At 60.4% G+C, this 18,997-nt stretch overlaps 1 protein-coding gene across 1 annotated transcript; it reads right to left on the minus strand.

The window, feature by feature from the left end:
• Positions 1 to 3,040: 3,040 nt before the first annotated feature.
• STX1B (syntaxin 1B) lies at positions 3,041 to 17,047 on the minus strand. Its single transcript, XM_075564798.1, has 9 exons — positions 17,018 to 17,047; positions 8,269 to 8,343; positions 7,953 to 8,052; positions 7,776 to 7,850; positions 5,508 to 5,581; positions 5,150 to 5,258; positions 4,930 to 5,003; positions 3,242 to 3,381; positions 3,041 to 3,080 (listed from the first exon to the last, which is right to left on the minus strand). The coding sequence occupies exons 1-9, from the start codon at positions 17,045 to 17,047 to the stop codon at positions 3,041 to 3,043; spliced, it is 717 nt and encodes a 238-aa protein (XP_075420913.1).
• Between the last annotated feature and the right edge of the window lie 1,950 nt (positions 17,048 to 18,997).

The following is an 18,997-nucleotide window of genomic DNA, read 5'->3' on the forward strand; positions in this document are numbered from 1 at the left end:
GCGACACGGGAACACACACCAACACACACAGCTGCACAGCAGGCAAGGGGTGGGCAGGAGAAAAGGGAGGGGTACCCATCTTGTCCCCTGGGGGAGGGGGCTGGGAGGAGGCAGGGTGAATGCATAGAACACATCACATGGTCACGCTCAAGGCGTGGCAAGAGCGTGCGTCAGCCCATGGGCAGGTGGGATGGGCTCTCGAGGCGGTGTGCTTTGTTGAGAGGCTGGGGTGAGGGGAGCGGAGAGCTCTGGCCAGGCCCAGGCCCACCCACGGGGCACAGGTGAACGTGACAGGTGGAGGGGGGAGCACACAATCGTCCAAGAACATGCAGAAGACACCAGCCCCCAGACAGTACCCCAGGACGTGCACACAGCAGCCACCAAGCAAACACGTCGGCCGCCGGGCATGTGGGACTCAGAAACAAATAGGGCAGAGCAGGCCCCGGGGTGCCCTAGGCCAACAGGCCCGGATGCCACTCCAGGACATGGCCCCGGCCCAAGGCTGTGGGATTTGTACAAACACCAGGCCTGAAGGGTGCTGGGGAAGATAGGTGGAGGGGCGGGTGCTGGGGCCCATTCTAACATCCTCATGGGAGCCTGAGATAGGAGGGAGGGCAGGGCCCCCTTCCTGTCCCCAGAAGGGCATGTGGGTACGGACAGGCGGGCTCCCCACAGGGCAGCCAAGCTGGGGGGGGGGGTTCACATGTACGGCCACACTGACTGTCCCAGGCCAGAGCGGTGGGGTGAGAGGGCAGAAGAGGTCTGTCTGAGCTGAGGTGTGGGTGGGGAGGTGCTTCAAGTTCTGGGAAATCATTTATCTGTGTTCCCAGCCACACGAGCCTTCCCCGTGAGAAGAGACCTGGGAAACACACACGACACGCACGCACACACGCACACGCACTCCCCCAAGTCCCTGCTTTGTACACAAGCACAGTGTGTCCATCCACCTGAGAGTCCACGGTCCTGGCACGGAGCACAGGGCTTCTAGCAGTGCCCTCTGCCCCATGTACTCCTACCTGCCAACAAAACAGCCTGGTTAGGCGCACAAGGTGAGCACGTGCATGGCTGGCTTCACTGGGAGGGAGCGCCGGGCCTGCGCTCCCCGATCCGAAGCCCAGGCCCCAGCCCCAGCCTGGTAGAAGAGGCATTGTGTGTCACTTTAGCAGTGTAGGTGTCCAGAGCATAGGACTAGCCTGCCCTAGGTGGCCCCTGCCAGTCCTGTATGTCTGAAAAACCAAGCAACCCAACTCTAAACCCAAGCTTCCCCAAGGGCCTCTCCCAGGTCGGGGGTGGGGTGGGGTGTGTGTGTGTGTGTGACAGACAGGAAGGGCCATGCTCTGATCTTTCATCTCCCTCCCCGCTGGTTTTATCAGTGCCACTCCCAGAAAAAAAAACCTCCAGGAGGCATGGCTGGGCACCTGGGCATGGACCTGGAGCGGCCCACCTGGCCAATTTGATGATGCTTTGGGGCTCCAGCGGTATGTGGGAGCTGGGGGGTCACCTTCACAGGCCCTCCTTGGCCTCAGCCTGCGTGGGGGCACTGAGGCGTACTGGCTCTCGTGGCACCAACCTGTCTACCGGCAGACACCCAGGGAGACCAGGACTTGGCATGCTGCAGGAGCCCCAGGGGGCCCATAAGGGTAGGAGGGGGGCCCCAGCTGCCCAGCATCAAAGAATTAGGGGATGCCCTCGCAACCACACACCAGGAGGCAGCTCTCAGGGCAGGGCAGGGCCATAGAGGTCTACAAACCTGGGTGGGGCAGAACCGCTATTTAGAAAGTCCCCTCCCCATACACATTCACACTGACCTATTCTAGATGGCACAGGGATGCGTGGATCTGTATCTGCACCCACCAACAAACGGGGGCCCAGGACACAGTAGGGAAGGGATGACCTATGGGTGCTCGCACTGGGCTTGCTGTCACCTGTTGGAGATGCATACATATACACAGATGGAGCTAGAAGAGGTCACCTGCCACCGAGGGAACACACATGCACACGCACGCACACGCACCCACACACGTCTCAAATAACAGCTAGGAAAGTTGGTTCCACTTCACGCATGCTGGGTGTCCCCCAAGGCCTGTGGGCATGTGGATCCTCTAAGAGAGCAGGGGGTAGTATCTGACCGCACGCCTGTCCCAAGTGCAGCAGGCAGGGGTGGGGAGGGAGGGGTGCACTGAAGGAATTGCTGTTGTGTTAAATTCAAGCTCACACGCATTTCCGCGTACATGCGTCTCCGAGCACGTACACAAAAGGCAGAACGGGACTCGGCGGGCTGCCGGGTTGTCTACACAACGAACACCCGGGAGGGGATAGGGCGGGGGGGGGGGTGTCAGGCCACACACAGACTGGAGATGGGGCAGGAGAGGAAATCTGGGGCATCTACACATGTACACACACACACACACACACACACGGAGTGTCCACACGTCTCAAGGATGTGCTGGCGGCATGCATGTTGGTGTGCATGTGTAATCACGCCTGCTGCTATCTACGTGCGGGGGTGTGGGGTGGATGGGGGGTGACCCACGCCAGGGGGAGAACCAGGGGGAGGACCAGGAACTCCAGGGTCTGACGGGGTGGGGGAAGGGGTGGGGCTGCCTGGGTCAGTCTTGGGGTGAGCCTGGAGCAGGAGATGGAGTCAAAGGGGTGGTGGGGGTATTGCTCCCGATGTGGTGGGGGAGGGGTCTGGAAGAGACAGGGTGGAGGGGTGGGGGGGTCTACAAGCCCAGCGTCCCCCCAATGGATGACGCCAAGACCACCCCCAGCACCACACAGCAAATGATGATCATAATTTTCTTCTGCAGCCCGGAAGGGAGATGGGGGAAGAGAGAGCGAGTCAGACAGACAGACAGAGGGGGAGGAAAGACAGGGGAGGGGGTGCGGATGAAGAGGGAAGAGAAAACAGAAATAGGAAGAGTCAGAGCCAGAGACAGACCTTTGCACCTGATTTCATCACTCACCTCTAAGCCCCGCCCCGCCCCGGGAGCCCAGCCCTCCAGCCCCCTGCTCACCCTCCGGGCCTTGCTCTGGTATTTCACAGCTTTCTTGGTGTCTGACACGGCCCGCTCCACGTAGTCCACAGAATGTTCCACGTTGTACTCAATCCGGTCAATCATCTCACCCTGCAGGCAGAGGACAGGGCCCGTGGGGAGGTGCAGAGCCCCGGGGCGGGGAGGGGAGACGGTGTGGGCAGAGGGGCTGCGGGGACTCCAGGGCCGGGGTCTCAGGAGACCATACCTGGCTCTCCACCAGCATGGCCATGTCCACAAACATGTCGTGCAGCTCGCGGATGCTGGTCTCCAGCTTGATGATCTCGTTGTGCCGCGTCTCGATCTCGTTCAGCGCCTGCTTGGTCATCTGCGAGTCCATTTTGATCTGGGGCCGGTGGGAGGAGGAGACAGCTGTGGACCACTGCCCCCCACCTGCCCCCCACCGCAGCTTCCTATGGGAGCCCGAACCATTGCAAGCTGCAGAGGGACTGGCTCCCAATCGGCATCGTTGCCTGTTGCAGTGGCCACCTAGGTGGGCGCCCTTCTCTGGGCCCAAGTCTCCCCCTAGGGAACCCGGCCGATGATGCACCCACCTCACGGGATTGCTGCGGAACTTAGGGGGGCTGCTTGTGCGGCCTGATCAGCGCCGTGCTGGTAGGCAAGTGATACTTGTCTGGAGGGCCTGGCCTACCCTCCCAGGTTCCCAGGAGCCCAGCTCAGCCTCCACTGGTCTCATCTTTCTAACGTCAAAACCACCCAGTGGCTCTTTGGCCGGCCGGCCTTCTCCGTCTCACTGGTTCCTCCATCTGACATCCTCACAGCATCCCTCAGTGCCGCCACCTCCTCCAGGAAGCCTTCCCAGATTGGCTCTAGTGTTCACCACCCTCCACGACCAGCCCTGGGCCCCCAAGCCCTGGCCCAAGGTCCAGACCCACTCGCATGGTCATGTTGCCTCTCGAAGATTTGACTGCGGGTCCACTGGCAGGGGTCAGCCCTTGTCCATTTTAGTGCCTCTGCTTGGAACGGCCCACCAAGGTGCCCTCCCCCCACAGACATGTAAAGCTCTCTGGGGGGACCTCCAGGCTAACGGACACATTGATTTGCTCAAAGCCCAACCAACCAAGGTCAGTTACTCAAAGAGCAATGGACGGACGAGGGCGGACCATCCCTGCAGAGGTTTCCAGTCCAGTCTAGAAGCCCTCACCAACACAGACATGACCGGAAAGGCTGGGACAAACAAATCTCTCAGGAGACACTAGGGGTAGGGTGGGGGTGGGTGCAGCACCGGACAGCGTTTTGTTCTGTTCTGCATAGGGCCGCTCGGAGTCGGAACCAACTAGCAATGGCAACACCTCGGCTAGGTGTCGTGGGTACACGCTGGGCTGCTGACCCAAGGTCGGCAGTTCAAAGCCACCAGCTGGTCCTCGGGAGAAAGGCAAGGTTTCTGCTTCTGGATCTCCGTTCCACCCTGTCCTGTCGGGTCGCAGCTGTGAGCCAACATCGATTCGATGGCAGTAAGTGTGAGTTTATGGTTAGGGATGAATTCATCCTTCCCAGGTAAGACGGCTAGGGGCGGGCACACAAAACTGCAGCTTGTCTCGCAAATCTGCAAAACGCAGGCGGAGGAGCCACGGCGGCAAACAGACCAGCCTCAGGGGGGTGTTCCGTGCGTTTTAGTACTCCACCGCTAGTCCTGAAACCAGACCGTGTGTCGGTCCTCTGGAAAGGGGGTGTGGATTTAATGAGTTCGTGTATGTAAGCCCCCCTCCCCGCTCAGCGGAGGGGTGGGGGAACCTTTCTGCCCTGTCCCTCTGGGCATTCCCCAGTCCCCAGTCCCGTCAGCCGGCTCCCCCAGGTGGTCTACGCCCGAGCTCCCCGGTTGAGGAAGGACATCAGGTTCCCTCCGCCCGCCCCGGCCCCGTCGTGGGCTCACGTCGTCCGTGAAGATGGCCAGCTTCCCGCTCTCCAGCATATCTTCCAGCTCTTCGTTGGTGGTTGTCCTTCCGGCTGCCAGGAGAAAGGACTCCCGCTCAGCGCTGGGCCGGCCTGGGCCTTAGTGAGTGGGCCCGGGGCCGGGCGCCCACCCTCCCGCTGCACGAAGGGCTGGGGTCTGTCTGGTCAGGGCGCGCGGGCCTCGGGCTGGGCTCACGTACTGATCTCCAGCTGCCGCTGGATCCGGTCCTTGCAGCGGTCCCGGTACTTGGACTGGGTCGCATTGTATTCGGTCATGACCTCCACGAACTTCCGGGAGAGCGTGGAGTGCTGGATGTTGGGGCAGCGCGGCAGTGGGGGAGAGGGGCAGGATCAACCTTCCGCCCCTTGGCAGCCTCCAACTGTGCGTCCAGCCACACGCAAGCTCGCAGCCCCTCGCCGGGCTCCCAGCACCCATGCCAAGCGGCCAGCAGCTGCACACCCCCCAGCTCCACTCTCCAGCCCCCTCCTTGCACCGTCCCTATCCCGGTGTAGCTCAGCCTTCTTCCCGAGCCCACGGGGTGCCCCCCCCCCACACACCTGGGTCTTGCGGATGCGGAGGTCTGCAGAGGAACGGTTGAGGCCTTCCTCCTGCTCGATGCTCTGCTCGATCGCTGCGGGAGAGAGGACGCTCAGGGTCTGGCCGGGCACCTGGCACTTGTGGGGCGGGGTCCGCTGGGCACCCCAGGCAGGCCTCAGACCCGTGAGGCGGGCAGGCAGTACAGGATCCAGGGTGAGGGCGCAGGAGGCCAGCGGGTAAGGGACAGGCCTTTGAGGTGGGTGGGAGGGCAGGCAAGGAGGGAAAGCTCTTGGTCGCCAGCCAGATGGGGCTAGTTATGCTGGTGGGAGGATCGGATCCTGGAAAGGCCCACAATCAGTAGCCCCCTGCACCTGGTCCAACCCAGAAGGGGTGTGGGCTGAGTCTGGAGGCGGGGTGGGTGGGGGGGAGGATGGAGCGTGTTTAGGTGGAAGGCAGGCATTTCCGGGTGGGTCTGATTTTCCTTTGGAAAAGTCTACGACGCTTGTTCCACAGGCTGCTCCAGAAACACAGATGGCTGGGCTCTGCACCCGACCCGAACCAGGCCATTCAGATTTCCTTTTCATAAAAAGGCAGTGCTGAGATCTACTATGCTGGAGGCTGCAGCGGCAGGATGAATCACCTATCAGCGGTTCTTCAGACGTCACCGGAGGGAGCCCCTTCCTGAGAACATCTCAGCCCAACCTTCTACTGGCTGCGGGGGGAGAGAGAGGGCTGGAGGGCGCCCGGGCTGCCCTGCCAGCATGGTGGCACTGTGAAGGAGTGACCGCTCTGGCCCAACAGCTTGGGGTAAGGTGCCAGCACCCATGCTCAGGGATGCCACCACTGCCAGCTGTGGGTTGGGGCCCGTTCATACTTGATCTCGTTGGCTTGTGAGACTAACCTGCGACCAGCTAGATAGCTGAGTCAGAAAGGAGACTGGTTTAGGTGCAATCTCACAACTCAAGGTCAAGCCTGACTTCATGACACCACACAGAGCTGGTGGCGAACAGAGAAGACCGTGTGTGTGTGTGTGTATGGGTGGGGGGGGGGGGTCTGGGAAGTTCTCTAAGCCACTGCCACTTTTCCTCGCTTCTTTCCTAGCCCTTTCCGGAACCCGGAACCGTGGGGCCTGCATGGTTCCATAGGGAGTGTTCAAGGTCACAGCTCAGGGAGTCGGAAGGGGCCACTGCGTCCAGGGGCTTGTAAACTGTGTCCTCCCCAAACCCTGCTTCTAAGAAGGGACCTCGGGAGCTGTTGCAGGGGGTAGGACCCTGGACACCCACCCCCCAGTGTCGCCCCACCAGCTCAACATCTGTCTGATACACTGGAGCCCTTTGGAAGGTTTCATTTGGGGAAAAATATATATATATATTTTTTTGTTGTTACCCCAAAAAAATCCAGTCAGCTTGGAAATTGCCTCCAATTTTCTAACTGCCTAGTGAGAGAGTGGAGGGCAGAGTACGTGACCAGAGTGTGTCCGTGGTGGAGGCCGGACTCTGCCTAGGTTTGAAGGCCGTGTGCTTGGGGCCTGTGGTGTTCCAGCACATTCTTCCTGAGGACAAACGGTGTTTGGGTTTACAAATCAGCCTCGGGAGCTCCCTGTGCGTCCAGGAGGACCTGGAGTGCACGTCCCCACCTCCCTGGACCAAGGTCAGTGTTCCTGGCAGGGGCAGCAGGCGGCTGGCCAGCCGAGTTGCACCTTTTCCCCAGAGTCCAGCAAGGCGCCTGAGCCACAGTGGGTGCCGGTGAGGGCTTTCTGGTGCTCAATTACCAGGAGCCTACAAATCAGCATCCAGGTCCCACAGCTCCGCTCGTCCCCTGGCACCAGCACACAGGGAGGTTTCCAACCCACAATGCTTTGGGGGAGCTTAGTTATTACCAGCACCCACGTCCTTAAATTAGAGTGTATACATGAGCATTTGGCAGGTCCCTCCTGAAAGCCTGCCAGCCCCTGATGTCAGCCACACAGTCCAATCTGTCCTGAGCTGAGGACACCAATTCAGAAGCGTTGTCTGAGCCCACCTCCTGGCTTCTGACTGCTGGGCTGGGGAGACAAGCTCAGAAGCCACCGGCAAAGCCAGGAGAGCCGGTTCAGGCTCACTGAGCCAGCAGAGCTCAGGTGGACGGAAGAACCTCTTCGCCCTCATCCCCGTGGGATCTGGGGCAGCAGGAGTGGGGAGAGAATCCGGGGCCCTGTGCTTCCTGGCTGCAGAGGAATTCGGTTCACGGACGTTTATAGATATTCCACGCAGGGCCAAATTCTCAGCCAGGGGATCGAACCTCCTCACCTTTCAACTTAGACCGAACCTTATTGGCCGTCTTCTTGATGTCTGCGGTGAGGTCCTCCAGCTCCTGTTTGGTCTCTGCAGGAAGGGGTGGGGGGGTGGGCGTGGAGAGCAGGCAGGTGAAAGGTGGGCCCCACCCCTTTCTCTCTGCCCCCCCTCCAGCCAGCAGCGGGCACTCACTCTCATCCGGGTTGGGGGCGGCCAGGATGGCACTGTGCTGTTTTTTCACCTGTTCCACATCCTCCGACAGCTTCTCAATGCAGCCCCGGATCTCCTCCACCTGCGGACAGACCACCAGCCATATCTCTGGGCCAGACGTGGAGCGGAGCCCCAGGAGGCTTGGTGCCGGGAAATGGACCAGGCCCAGAAAGGGTTGATTTAAAAGCCAAAGGGGTGGTGGGGGTGGAGGCGGTAGTGGGGGGTGGCACAGAAGTAAGGTGGGGGGCAGCCAGGGAGAAGGAAGTCGGGGGCTGAGGGCTTTAGGAGGTGCTGTTACCTGCTCAAAGAACTCATCCATAAAATGGTCTCGGTCCACGTGGACCACCTCCTCCTCATCGTCACTGTCTTTCGCCTGGTGAGCAAAGGGAGACGGGGGTTGTGGGCAGGCCTGACCCTGGTCCCCAAGGCCAACGCCGGCTCTCATGGGCCCTCACAGGCTGAGAAAGGGGTTCGTTCTTGGGAGGGGACCGAAAAGAGCACAGTGAGGATGAATGAACACTGGACATCTCGGGGAGCAGGGTCCCAAAGGCCAGGGTAGCCGAGGGCCCAGAGGGCACCTTGGAGGGAATTGGCAGAAGGTGCCCTCTCTGCTTTGGACGTGGCCCTATGGCGGCAGAGGTGCCTTGGGGAGGGAGGTTGGGGGGCAGTTGTTACTGGCCAGCCAGTATGGATGAACCCCAGTGTCTGAACCGCCCCTACTCATTGCCCCTTGTCTCCCCTTCCCGTGGCCACCACTCCATAAGCCACGTTCCCTAGGCAAGGTCGTCGGCAGGCCAGGCAGCACCCCTAGCCCCCGGCTCCCTGCGTCGTCCTCCCCGCCCCCACTCTCCCCCCTCCTCAGCTGCTCTGCCTGCTCCAGACTCCTCCCAAAATATACACTCCCTTTCACCCGGTCCCTTGCAACCTACCCCCTCTGCCTTGGATTTCCCAGTTGCAACCTGCAGCTGCTCAGCCCTCCGCCCCCAGGGCCCAGAGACAAAGAGATTCACCCACCCACACGGCCCCCGCCACAGCCAGACAGACCAGTGACACAGACAGAAGGGCTGACACACAGGCACACACAGAAATAGACCCCCGGGCACCCACACAGAGATGCGCTGACATGTGGAGGCCCACCCACATGTGGCAAAGCTCTCCACTGACTTGGTGGGCGCCCACACCCCAGAGCCGTTCCGGAGGGCCCTGGCCTGTGTTTTGCCCAGCCTCTCCGAGCCTCGGGCCGGCATACTCTGCCAGAGTCAGGCCAGGGTCCCAAGACGCCAAGTTCCTGACTCCAGGCTCCTGTCTGCCTGGGACAGGTCTGAGGGCCAAACCTGAGCACATCAAGCTTAATTACAGCCTGAAGCCCTGGGCAGCCCCAACGGAGATTTCAACAGCCTTCATCCTGATTTCCAAAGAGCCTCGTCAGGGCCGGGACTGCATCTCACAGCCAGAACCGGCCTGCCAGTTCTACACAGTACCCACACAACGGTCCTTGGCAGGGCTCTACTGGAGAGAGCCCACAGAACCTCAGCAGGATCCAGGCAGGTCAGAGACGGCACTGATGAAACCCAGACGGGGAGACGGATCTCAGACAGCTGCAATGGAGCCCAGACAGGGCCAGATGGGACCCCGGTGGAATCTCGGGAGCTAAGGGAACTGGGGATCCACAGCGCCTAGAAGAGCTGGCTCAGTCCCGCAGAGACCTTCAGCTAGACACTCCTCCGGAGGGTACCCCACTTCCCACAGAACCCCTACCCAGACAGAATCCCGGGATTCACCCCCTGGGCATGTAAATAACCCCAGATGTCTGCCTGGAAAAGTGCTTCCTCTCTCTCTGCCCCCAGAAGAAAGGGGGCACCAAGTGGGTCTTGGGAGATGCAGGTAGGGCTGCTGGCTTCTCCAGCCTCCATCTGATGCTGAGACCAACCCAGTTTTTCCTAAGTCCTGAAGACCTCTGGGAGGAGGGGTTCAAAGCCAGCTGCCCCAGGAGCCAGAAGCCATTCCTGGGCACCTTCTCTGGTGTCAAGAGTCCCCGGCCATCCACTCAGCCGGGAGACCTGTCTGCAGCCTCTCCCCCTCGCCCTCTCCTGACTGACTGGAGGAAGCTCCACTCCTGTTCCTGAGGGGCATGGGCCAGGCCTCTGCCATCCTGCCCCCGGGACATCCTGGGACAGGGAAAAAGGGACCGGCTTCCCGTCTGGTCGATGTGGGGTGTCGACTACTAAGAAAACCAACCATCCTTTCTGACTTAGGAAGCTCTCTTAACCTTTAAGAAAAGCTGAGCAAATTCCCTTGTCCTCAGTTTACGGAGCAGGGGACAGGAGGTCAGAGAGGAGAGAGGAAAGTCACCTCTCCAGGGGCACACACACTGAGCGGAGCCCGGGGGCCCTGGGATCCCTCAGCCATAGCCCCTAGCTCATCCTCCCCCCAGCACCTCTGCCGTCAGCTCTCAGGTCAAAACCACACTCACTGCCACCAAGTCGGTTCTGACTCACAGGACCCTGTAGGACAGGGCAGAACTGCCCTTGTGGGTTTTCCAGACTGCAACGTTTTACGGCCTCATCTTTCTCCCAAGGAGCAGCTGGTGGTTTTGAACAGCTGTCCCTGTGGTTAGCAGCCCAGTGCGTAACCACTGTCACCAGGGTGCCCAGCTGTCAGGTCAGCCCCTGCTAAAGCTCTATTGGAGTGGGGTTCTGTGCCCTGGAAACTTCAAACCAACCGCCAGCCCTCCTACCTGTGTCCCCCCTCTCCCCCCCACCCCCACACAAAGAAAATAAACAAACTTACTGCCGAGTCGATTCCAACTCATAGCGACCCCACAGGACAGGGCAGAGCCGCCTTTGTGGGTTTCTGAGCCTAACTCTTCATGGAATTAGAAAGCCGTATCTTTCGCCCATGGAGCGGCTAGCTGGTGGCTTCCAACTGCCATTCTGGGACTTAACAGCCCAACTTGTACACCACTAGGCCCCCAGGGGTCCCCCATAAACCTAGCAAAGGATCATTTACTGACACGGTTTGCCTAGGTCTTTGATGTTTGCTACCCATGAAATCATCCTGAAACTCTGTCAGAACCTTTTGCACTTTTGCAAACATGTGCATTGTATTGGGGGCCATGCAGGAAACTGCCCTGTGCACTTTGGAGGTGGGTGCCCTGAGAAACCCCTTTTGTAGTTGGGTGCCCCGAAGCATAGAGGCGAGGTCACCTGTCCCGGGTCAGCAGCTAGGAAGGCCAAGGGACTTCTTTCTGAGCCTCAGTCATTTGTAAAATGGTAACCGTGTGGCCTACCCCAAATGGCACAGGTGAGCAGGAGCGGGCAGTGAGACCCACCTGACAAAATGCCAGCCCCTGCCAGGGAACCTATGTGCCTCTCCCACCCCCAGATGGGCATTCAGAGAGGCTGCGTGACCGGCCTAAAGCTCCACAGCAAACAGGGCCAGCTGCCTCGTCCCTTCCCACACCTGCATCCTGCTAACAGATGGCAGTCCCACCTGGTCCCACTGGACTCCTGTAGCTAGTGATGGAGAGCCAAGAGGGAGGGGCTCTTGACTATCTATTGTTTTTTTTTTTCCCGTGAGCAGAAGCCAGACAGGACCTGGCAGTTCCAGTCTCTGCCTGACATGCTGTGTGACCCTCGGTAAACCTCGGTCCCTCTCTGGGCTCCAGGGCCATCAATGGTGAAATGGGCAGGCTGGTATGGGGACTCTCCGAGGACTCTCCCTGTGTGTGGAATTTAAGCAGCGCCTCAAGGATGGCTGGACCCTGAGGGCAGGCGGTGGTAGGGCAGGTATCTGAGAATCAAATGGTCCAGTCTGCCCTGATCCAGCGCCTGCTCTCGTGACAGATGGAACGTGCTAGCTACTGCCAGCTCCCTTGCACACTGACACCGATGATTGTTCCGATTTCCGATCCCTCTAACCCAGGTGTGCTGCTGTTCAGGGGTCGGGCCCCCCAACCCTGCTTTGCTTTCTCCTTTGGAACCCTAAGAGCCATTCCATGAGATAGCCACTGCCTCCTCTTCTGCCCATTTGACAGATGGGAAAACGGGGACCCAGAGATGAGGTCACTTGCCCAACATCACACAGTTGATGGAGGGGAGAAGGGGGTGCCTGGATTTGAACCCAAGCTTTCACCAATTCCTGAAGGTGGAAGAGGATGCAGTGAGATTGCGCCAAGTTCCAGAACCTTCTGGAATTTCTTTGGAAGAGGGGGGCATCCAAGCCTCACCTCTAGCTTCAGCCTGGCCTCCCCAGGCCCTTCTGAGCCCAGGCCCCCTATAGCAGAGACATCAGGGGTTCGTGTGCGTGTGTGTGTGTGTCAGAGGGGAGGCAACACAGACAGACACAGCAGACATACACAGCCATGGGAGACGCTCAGGGACCAGCAAGCCAGTGACCAAGGGGACAGATGGCATGATGGCGACATAAACACACAGTGGCCAAAACCAAGGTGAGAGGAGATGGGCCGGGATGGTAGGAGAGTCCGAGTGAATTAGCCACCTGTATCTACCCATACCCGCTTCTCGGGGGGCAGGCATCCTAGGATCTAGAGCAGCGGTTCTCAACCTTCCTCAAGCCACGACCCTTTCATGCAGTTCCTCATGTTGTGGTGACCCCCAACCATAACATTATTGCCGTTGCTACTTCGTCACTTACATCAAACTTACATCACAGTAAGTTTGCTACTGTTATGATTCATCATGTAAATATCTGATGTGCAGGATGTCTTGGGCGACCCCTGTGAAAGGGTCGTTCGACCCCCAAAGGGGTCTCAACCCACATGTTGAGAATCGCTGGTCTAGAGGCAGCAGCTTCACCCTGCGCCCCACCCCCAACCTGTGTCCATCTGTCTCCCTGGCCCAAGCCCCTCCTCCTCCTTGTCATCATCCAGCCTGCACTACCTACCTCTCTCCTCCACTTCCCTGCCTTCTCCACCTTCTCCCTCTGCCCCACTGAGTCACTCATTCATCGCACCCATCTGTCTGATGGGTGCAAAGTTCTAATCTGGGTGCTGGAGAGAGGACGGTAAACGAGACCAGCGAGGAGGCCCTGCCTCCACCAAGCTGGCACCCCCGTGCAGGGAGACAATGGTGGGAAATAGATGAGATCACTTCCGAGGTCACTGGGTCGGCAGCGGAAGGGGAGCCAGTGGGGAGCCGTGGCAGGGAGACACGGGTGGGTCTGGGGCGAGAGGGGGAGGGAGGGGACGTTCGGCAGGATGGTCAGGAAGGGCCTCGCTGGCCAAGGGACACGGATCTGAGGAAGCAGCCATGCCACAGTCCCAGGGAACAACATTCCAGGCAGAGGGCCAGCTCCCAGGCTCTGGGGAGAGGGGACAACGGTCCAGGCGGAAGGCATGGTGTTCCCGGCAAAGGGAAACAGCGTCCCCAGGCAGGAAGAACTGCATTTCGGGCAGCGGGAACAGCGTTCAGGGGCAGAAGGAACAGGACGTGCAAGCGCCCTGCAGCACGGATGGACTTGACCCAGGTTTGCTGGGCAGCAGGAAGTCCTGTGCGGCTGGCGGCAATGGGCTGTCCTCCAGCGTGGCCCTTTTCTTCCTTCCGGTCTGCATTTCTCAAGTGCTCCCTTGGAGTGACCTGACCGGCTCACTCACTCCTGGGTGCTCCACACGTGCTCAGGGATTCGCGCCCCCCCCCAACCCCCCTCCCTCAGGCCTCACCTCTGCCCCGTTTGGTTCCTCTCACCTCTCGGCTCAGTCCCAGACTCCCTGTTCCCTCTCTCTCTTCCAACTCCACAGCCACCGCCCACGAGCCAGGGTGATGCCTTCTCTTCCCCGCCTTCTTCTCCACCTCGGTTGCTCCCTGTTACCTCCTCTGGGGCCTCATCCCCAAGCTCCAATGCTTGGACCCGAAGACCCCTCCTGGGCTTCCGAAGGCCCCATTGGAATCTCAGCATCTCACCTAGCACCTCCCAGTGCGCAGCCTGCCTCTGGGGCATGGAGAGCAGGAGACAAAGCTCTGGTTCAAGCCCCGGCCATGGCACCAACCGCTCTGTGACCTTGGGCAAGTCATTCATCTCTCTCTCTCTCTCTCTCTCTCTCTCTCTCTGGCCCTCAGATTATTCCTACAGTCAATCGGGATTCTCACCTGCAAGCCTCACAGGGGCCCGATCTGAGGTTCCTGAGAAATAGATGGGTTCTCGGTGGCACCCCAACGCTCCTTGGGACCAGCGGCTGCCCACCGGGCCCTCCTCCAAGCCCAGCTCACTGTATGCTTCAGGACCGCCCTGCCCACTGATCAGGTGCTACCATGACTTAACTGGCAGGTAAGGAAACTGAGGCCCAGAGAGGTGAAGCAACTTGCCCAAGGTCACACAGGATGGGGCAGAGCTGGAGTCTAAGACAGACAGCCTGTGCGCAAAACAGCGATGTGATCCACATACCTGGGAAACCTGCTGGGGACTCTCAGGGACTGAGGGAAAGACAGGTCCTGGCTGTCCCCCCACCCACACTCACCCCCTGCCTCCCTCTCACCTCCCAAAAGCTTTCAGACACTCTTCCACAACCCCCCACGCCCGCCCGCTGCCCTGCCCAGTCCCTCCCACCCACCAGCCTCCCTGCTCTCCTCAGAGGTGGGGAGACCCTCCCCCCTACATCTGGCAGCTTCTTCCCGCCTCCTCCAAATCTCCAGTTTCTTGAGCTGTGACTAACACCAAACCTATCAGCATCTCCCCAGCACCCCCCTCCCACCTGCCCCGCCTCCCCAGCCGCCAGCCTTCCTCACCTAGGGTCCTGGCATCCCGACCTACTCAGAGCAAGGCTTCCTGTCCCCAGCCTGCCCGCCAGCTCCCTTTCCCGCCCCCTCCTTCTAATTATACCCGGATTCCACCACCACCTCACCCAAACTGACTTTCCATTTCTCTGGGTTTGTTTGTTGGTTTTGGTTGGGTTTTTTTTCTCATTTGTCTTGGCAGCGGAAGATCTGGGTTCAAATCTAGAATCCTCACACCTATGACCTTGGGCAAGTTATTTCTCCACCGACCCCTTAGGTCTCCCCACATAGACTGAGGCGGTCCTTCTCCCTGTGTCCAGGAAGTTGGCTGAGGGGGACTGGACGACGTGGGTTCAAGGGAAGGGGAATGAATTCACAGCACCCAGCCTGGAGCTGGCCCGCAGGGCATGGTCACCTACCCGCCTCTCACTAGCTGTGCGACCTTGGCAGTTAACCTCGCCTTTCCGGCCCTCAGTTTTGGCTTCTATAAAATGGGGATATACTGCACCTAAAAAAATGGCCCAAAGGGGGCACCATTTCCAGGCACTGCCATCATTTGGCTGTTGACTTGGGTTCTGTGGGGGATTTGTCTCAGAAGACACCCCAGAAGCAACAGCATAGGAAGGCCCCTTAGGGGTTCCCAGCTGTACTCTTTGTGGAAGCAAAGGCCAGGCTGGTTTCTTCCTTGGGGGGCTTCAAACCGTCAGCTTTTTGGTTCATCAGCATGGCGCAAACTGCTGTGCCGCCCTGGGCCCTAACCGTTTAAAAACAAACAAGGGTATACCTGTACCAAGCCCGGAGGGTTGCCGTGCCGCTCCAAAGGAGGGAAGTGTGTGTAAGGCGCCAGCACGGTGGCTGGTGATGATTAGTATCATCATCACTGCCGTTTCTCCTGGTACCTCGGGCATAGATCTAGTGTAAGCTTATTACAAAAAAGGAACCTTCAAAATTCCCTCCCTCCATCACACGCTCCCTCATTTCCTGACTTGTCTCTGCACCAGAGACAGCAGTTCTTACCTCCAGGCCCCTTCCCCCAGTCTGGCTGGAATCTGTCCCCTGCCCCCAAATCGGGGCCCAGGGTTCAAAGGCAGACCTTTGGCACCCTCCCTGCTGCTGTCCAGGCCAAGACCTGCTTCAAAGGCCAGAAAAGCAGAGATGGGGGCAGCTTTGCAGATGGGATCCCAGGCTGACCGCCCACCCCCAGCCACTGACTTGGCAACCTTACTTAGGCAGACTCTTTCCCAACCATCTCCAACCCTCCTTTTCCTCATCTGGCAAATGGGGTCATAGCTCCTGGAAGTAGCAACCCAGTGTCCGGCAAAGACGCGGTGGAGCAGGGGGACCTTGGCCTGCGATGACAGCACAGGCTGTCAGCTCTGCCTCCCCGAACCCAGCTCTTCTCTCCAAATCCCCCAGCATCCTCAGAAACCATTCTCACACCGCCCCCACCCCACCCCCCACCACCAAGTTCTTCCAAACAGCAAGCTCCACTCCAGACACCTGCGCTGCCACCCTCCTGCACTGGTACCCAAATACAACCGAGTGCCCGGCCAGACTCGGGGCAGGCCTCTGGGGGCCTGCAGCCACCAGGGGGGGTCACACCAGTCTCTCCCCAAGCCCAGCTGCTCAAGATGCCCCAGATCCCCCCTAGCAAAGCAGTTTGTCACACAATCCAATTCCACAGCCCTGGCGCCGTGCCTCCTCCTTCTCTTCTGCACCCCCATCTCCCACCTCTAGGGTCACCTCACCTCCCGCAGGCCCTGGCTGTCCAGCTGAGGCCACCCCTCTCCTCCTAGCCTATGGCTGTGTCCCCGCCTCTTGGGGGTCACTCACACACGTTCATTCACTGCCAGCTGTCAGCATCTTGGCCCTAACCTGTGTCCTTCCTTATAGCCTCCCCCAAACCTCGGTCCTGTGGGACTGCCTGCCTGCCGGGCCAAGGAAGCCTCCCATCCTTCTATTTTGGCAAAACTGCCCAAGCTACCTTCTTCCCGGACATTCACTCTCCTCCCCCATCCTCAGATTAAACCCCCCGCGCCCGCCGCCGTCCTGGGAATGTAGGGTGACCGAGGCCCCCGAGACTTCTCCTGCTCCCTGGTGTCTCAATGGCCTACAGCCCCTTCAAGCCACTGTCGCCCAAAGGCAGGTTCACAGCGACATCAGGTGCATCGTGATATGGGGGCGGGGGGGGGGCCCCGGCCATCAACCTCCAGTCTCATCGTTCGCCCCCACGTCCCAGCGCCTCCCCCACTCCATCCCCATGCGCTTCCCAAATATTGGGGTCCCGCCCCCCATTTCTCCCCACCCCAAGCTCACACTCCGCAGCTCCTGGGTCCGATCCTTCATCCTGCGACGGCTCCTCCTCCTCCTCCTCGTTCTCTAGTCTCTGCCGCTACCTACTCCCTGCCTCCTGCCTGGATGCCGGGGGCCGGGGGCTGGGGGCGCCGGGGGGCGCCGGAGCCGCTGGCGGGGGCCCGCGGGCGGGGGCGGGGCCGGGGGCGGCGGGCCGGAGCCGGGCAGGGGCAGAGGCCGGGGCCGGGGCCGGGCTCGGCGGTGCCGTGCCTGCGGTGGCGATGCGGCTGCGGCACAGGGCTGGATGGAGGGATGCGGGCGCCGAGGCGTGGGGGAGGGGGGCGGAGGGAGGTAAGGCGGCAGGGAGGGAGGGGGGAGCCGGGAGGGGGCGGGGAGCAGGGGGCATGCGCAGCGCCGGGGGCTGGGGGCGCCTGGGGGTTGTAGTCCGGGGGAGGGGGCTCCCGGGGAGAAGGGCAGCGGAGGCCTGGGGAGGCTGGGGAAGGACCGCGCGCTGCAGCCGGCGGGAGCGAGGCCCGGGACTGAGGCCGAAGCCCAGGGAGGCCCGGGGCGCGCGCTCCAGGGGGCCGGCGCCGGGAATAACGGGGAGAGGAGCGGCGGACACCCTCCCACCAAGAGATAGGGGTGCTGTTTGGTGCTCCTGTGTATGTGTGTGAGCCTGCGCACGACCACCTCTGTGCCTGTGTGTGTGATCGCGCGCGCGTGTGCCCCTGCGGGGGGCGGAGGAGGCTCTTTGGACACTACATGGCCAGAGGGACCCCCTGCACGGCTTTTAGGAGGCCAAGACTCGGCCAAGCTCTCCCCGAGAAGGACCAGGAGCTTGCTTTGCACTGCGCAGCCTGGTCCACCCTCCAGCTCACCCCGTGAGCGGGAGCGTCCCCTGCAGTGGAAGGACCCACCACGCGACTTGTCTGCCTCCGGGCGCACGGTGCTCACTACCTACCCAGAGCTCCTCCCTCCTCCTCCGGAGCCGGCTCTGACTGTGGAAAGGAGAATTCTGTTCTGCTTGGGAGGGGATCTGGTACACCTCGGAGCCCCATTTCCCTGCACACGCCTACACAGGCCACTCGAAGCTCCCCATCAGATCGCATCAACCCCTCCAGCCCCTAAGTGGGGTTTAGCCTTTACCAAGCTCCATCGTGATCTTCCTGAGGCCAGAGTCACCCACCTGCTCTCAGGTCTCACCCTCACAACCGCTTGGTGACATTCGACCCTGAAGATCACTCTTCTTGAAATCGCACACGTTCCTCCTTGCCCCCCCCCCCCGCCCCCACCCCTCCAACTCTGTATCTCGTTGCCCAGCCTCGGTTCACAATCCTTCAACATCAAGGTAGCCTGGGGCCCACCCAGATTCTCCTCGTCCTCTACCTGCTCACGGCCAGGGTTCCACTCCCGTGGTCCTGTAGTTGGCTCTCTTGGCCATACAGACCCAGAAGCCAGATCCCAACGCCTCAAAGGCCAGGCCTGCTGGGGGTGGGGATGCGGGTGGGAGGGGGGCTAACAAGACAGAGATGAAGAGATGCTGTCAGGAGCTGGTTGACGTCTTCAGTCATGAGCTAGGCAGGGCTTTGCTATGAGGACCTTGGCCTCCCCCCTCAAACTGCTGCCGGCTGTGTGCTCCGACCCAGATGGAGATGGCTCTTCATCCAAGCTGACCACAGACAGAAAGTGGTCCTTCGCTCCCCCTCCCATGGTCGTCATGCTGCCCCTCTCTGAGCACTGGCCATGGCCCCAGTGCTGTGCCAAGGAGCTCCCGTAATGCTTCTTACCTCCTCGTAAGTCTCCCTCTCATCCCAAGGGTACCGATCAGGAAACTGATCCAAGTTCACGGGTGAAGCAAGGCTCCAGCCGGTCGGTGCTCGTCCTCCATCCTGTAATTGCGAAGTCCATTCTCATGGCCTCATGCTCTAGCCCAGCGGTCTCCACCTTCCTCAGGTCGCGACCCTTTCATACGGCGCCTCACGTGGTGGTGACCCCCCCCAACCA

This window comes from Tenrec ecaudatus, chromosome 12 (genome assembly GCF_050624435.1).
Source record: "Tenrec ecaudatus isolate mTenEca1 chromosome 12, mTenEca1.hap1, whole genome shotgun sequence".
In the NCBI taxonomy this organism is placed as follows: domain Eukaryota; kingdom Metazoa; phylum Chordata; class Mammalia; order Afrosoricida; family Tenrecidae; genus Tenrec; species Tenrec ecaudatus.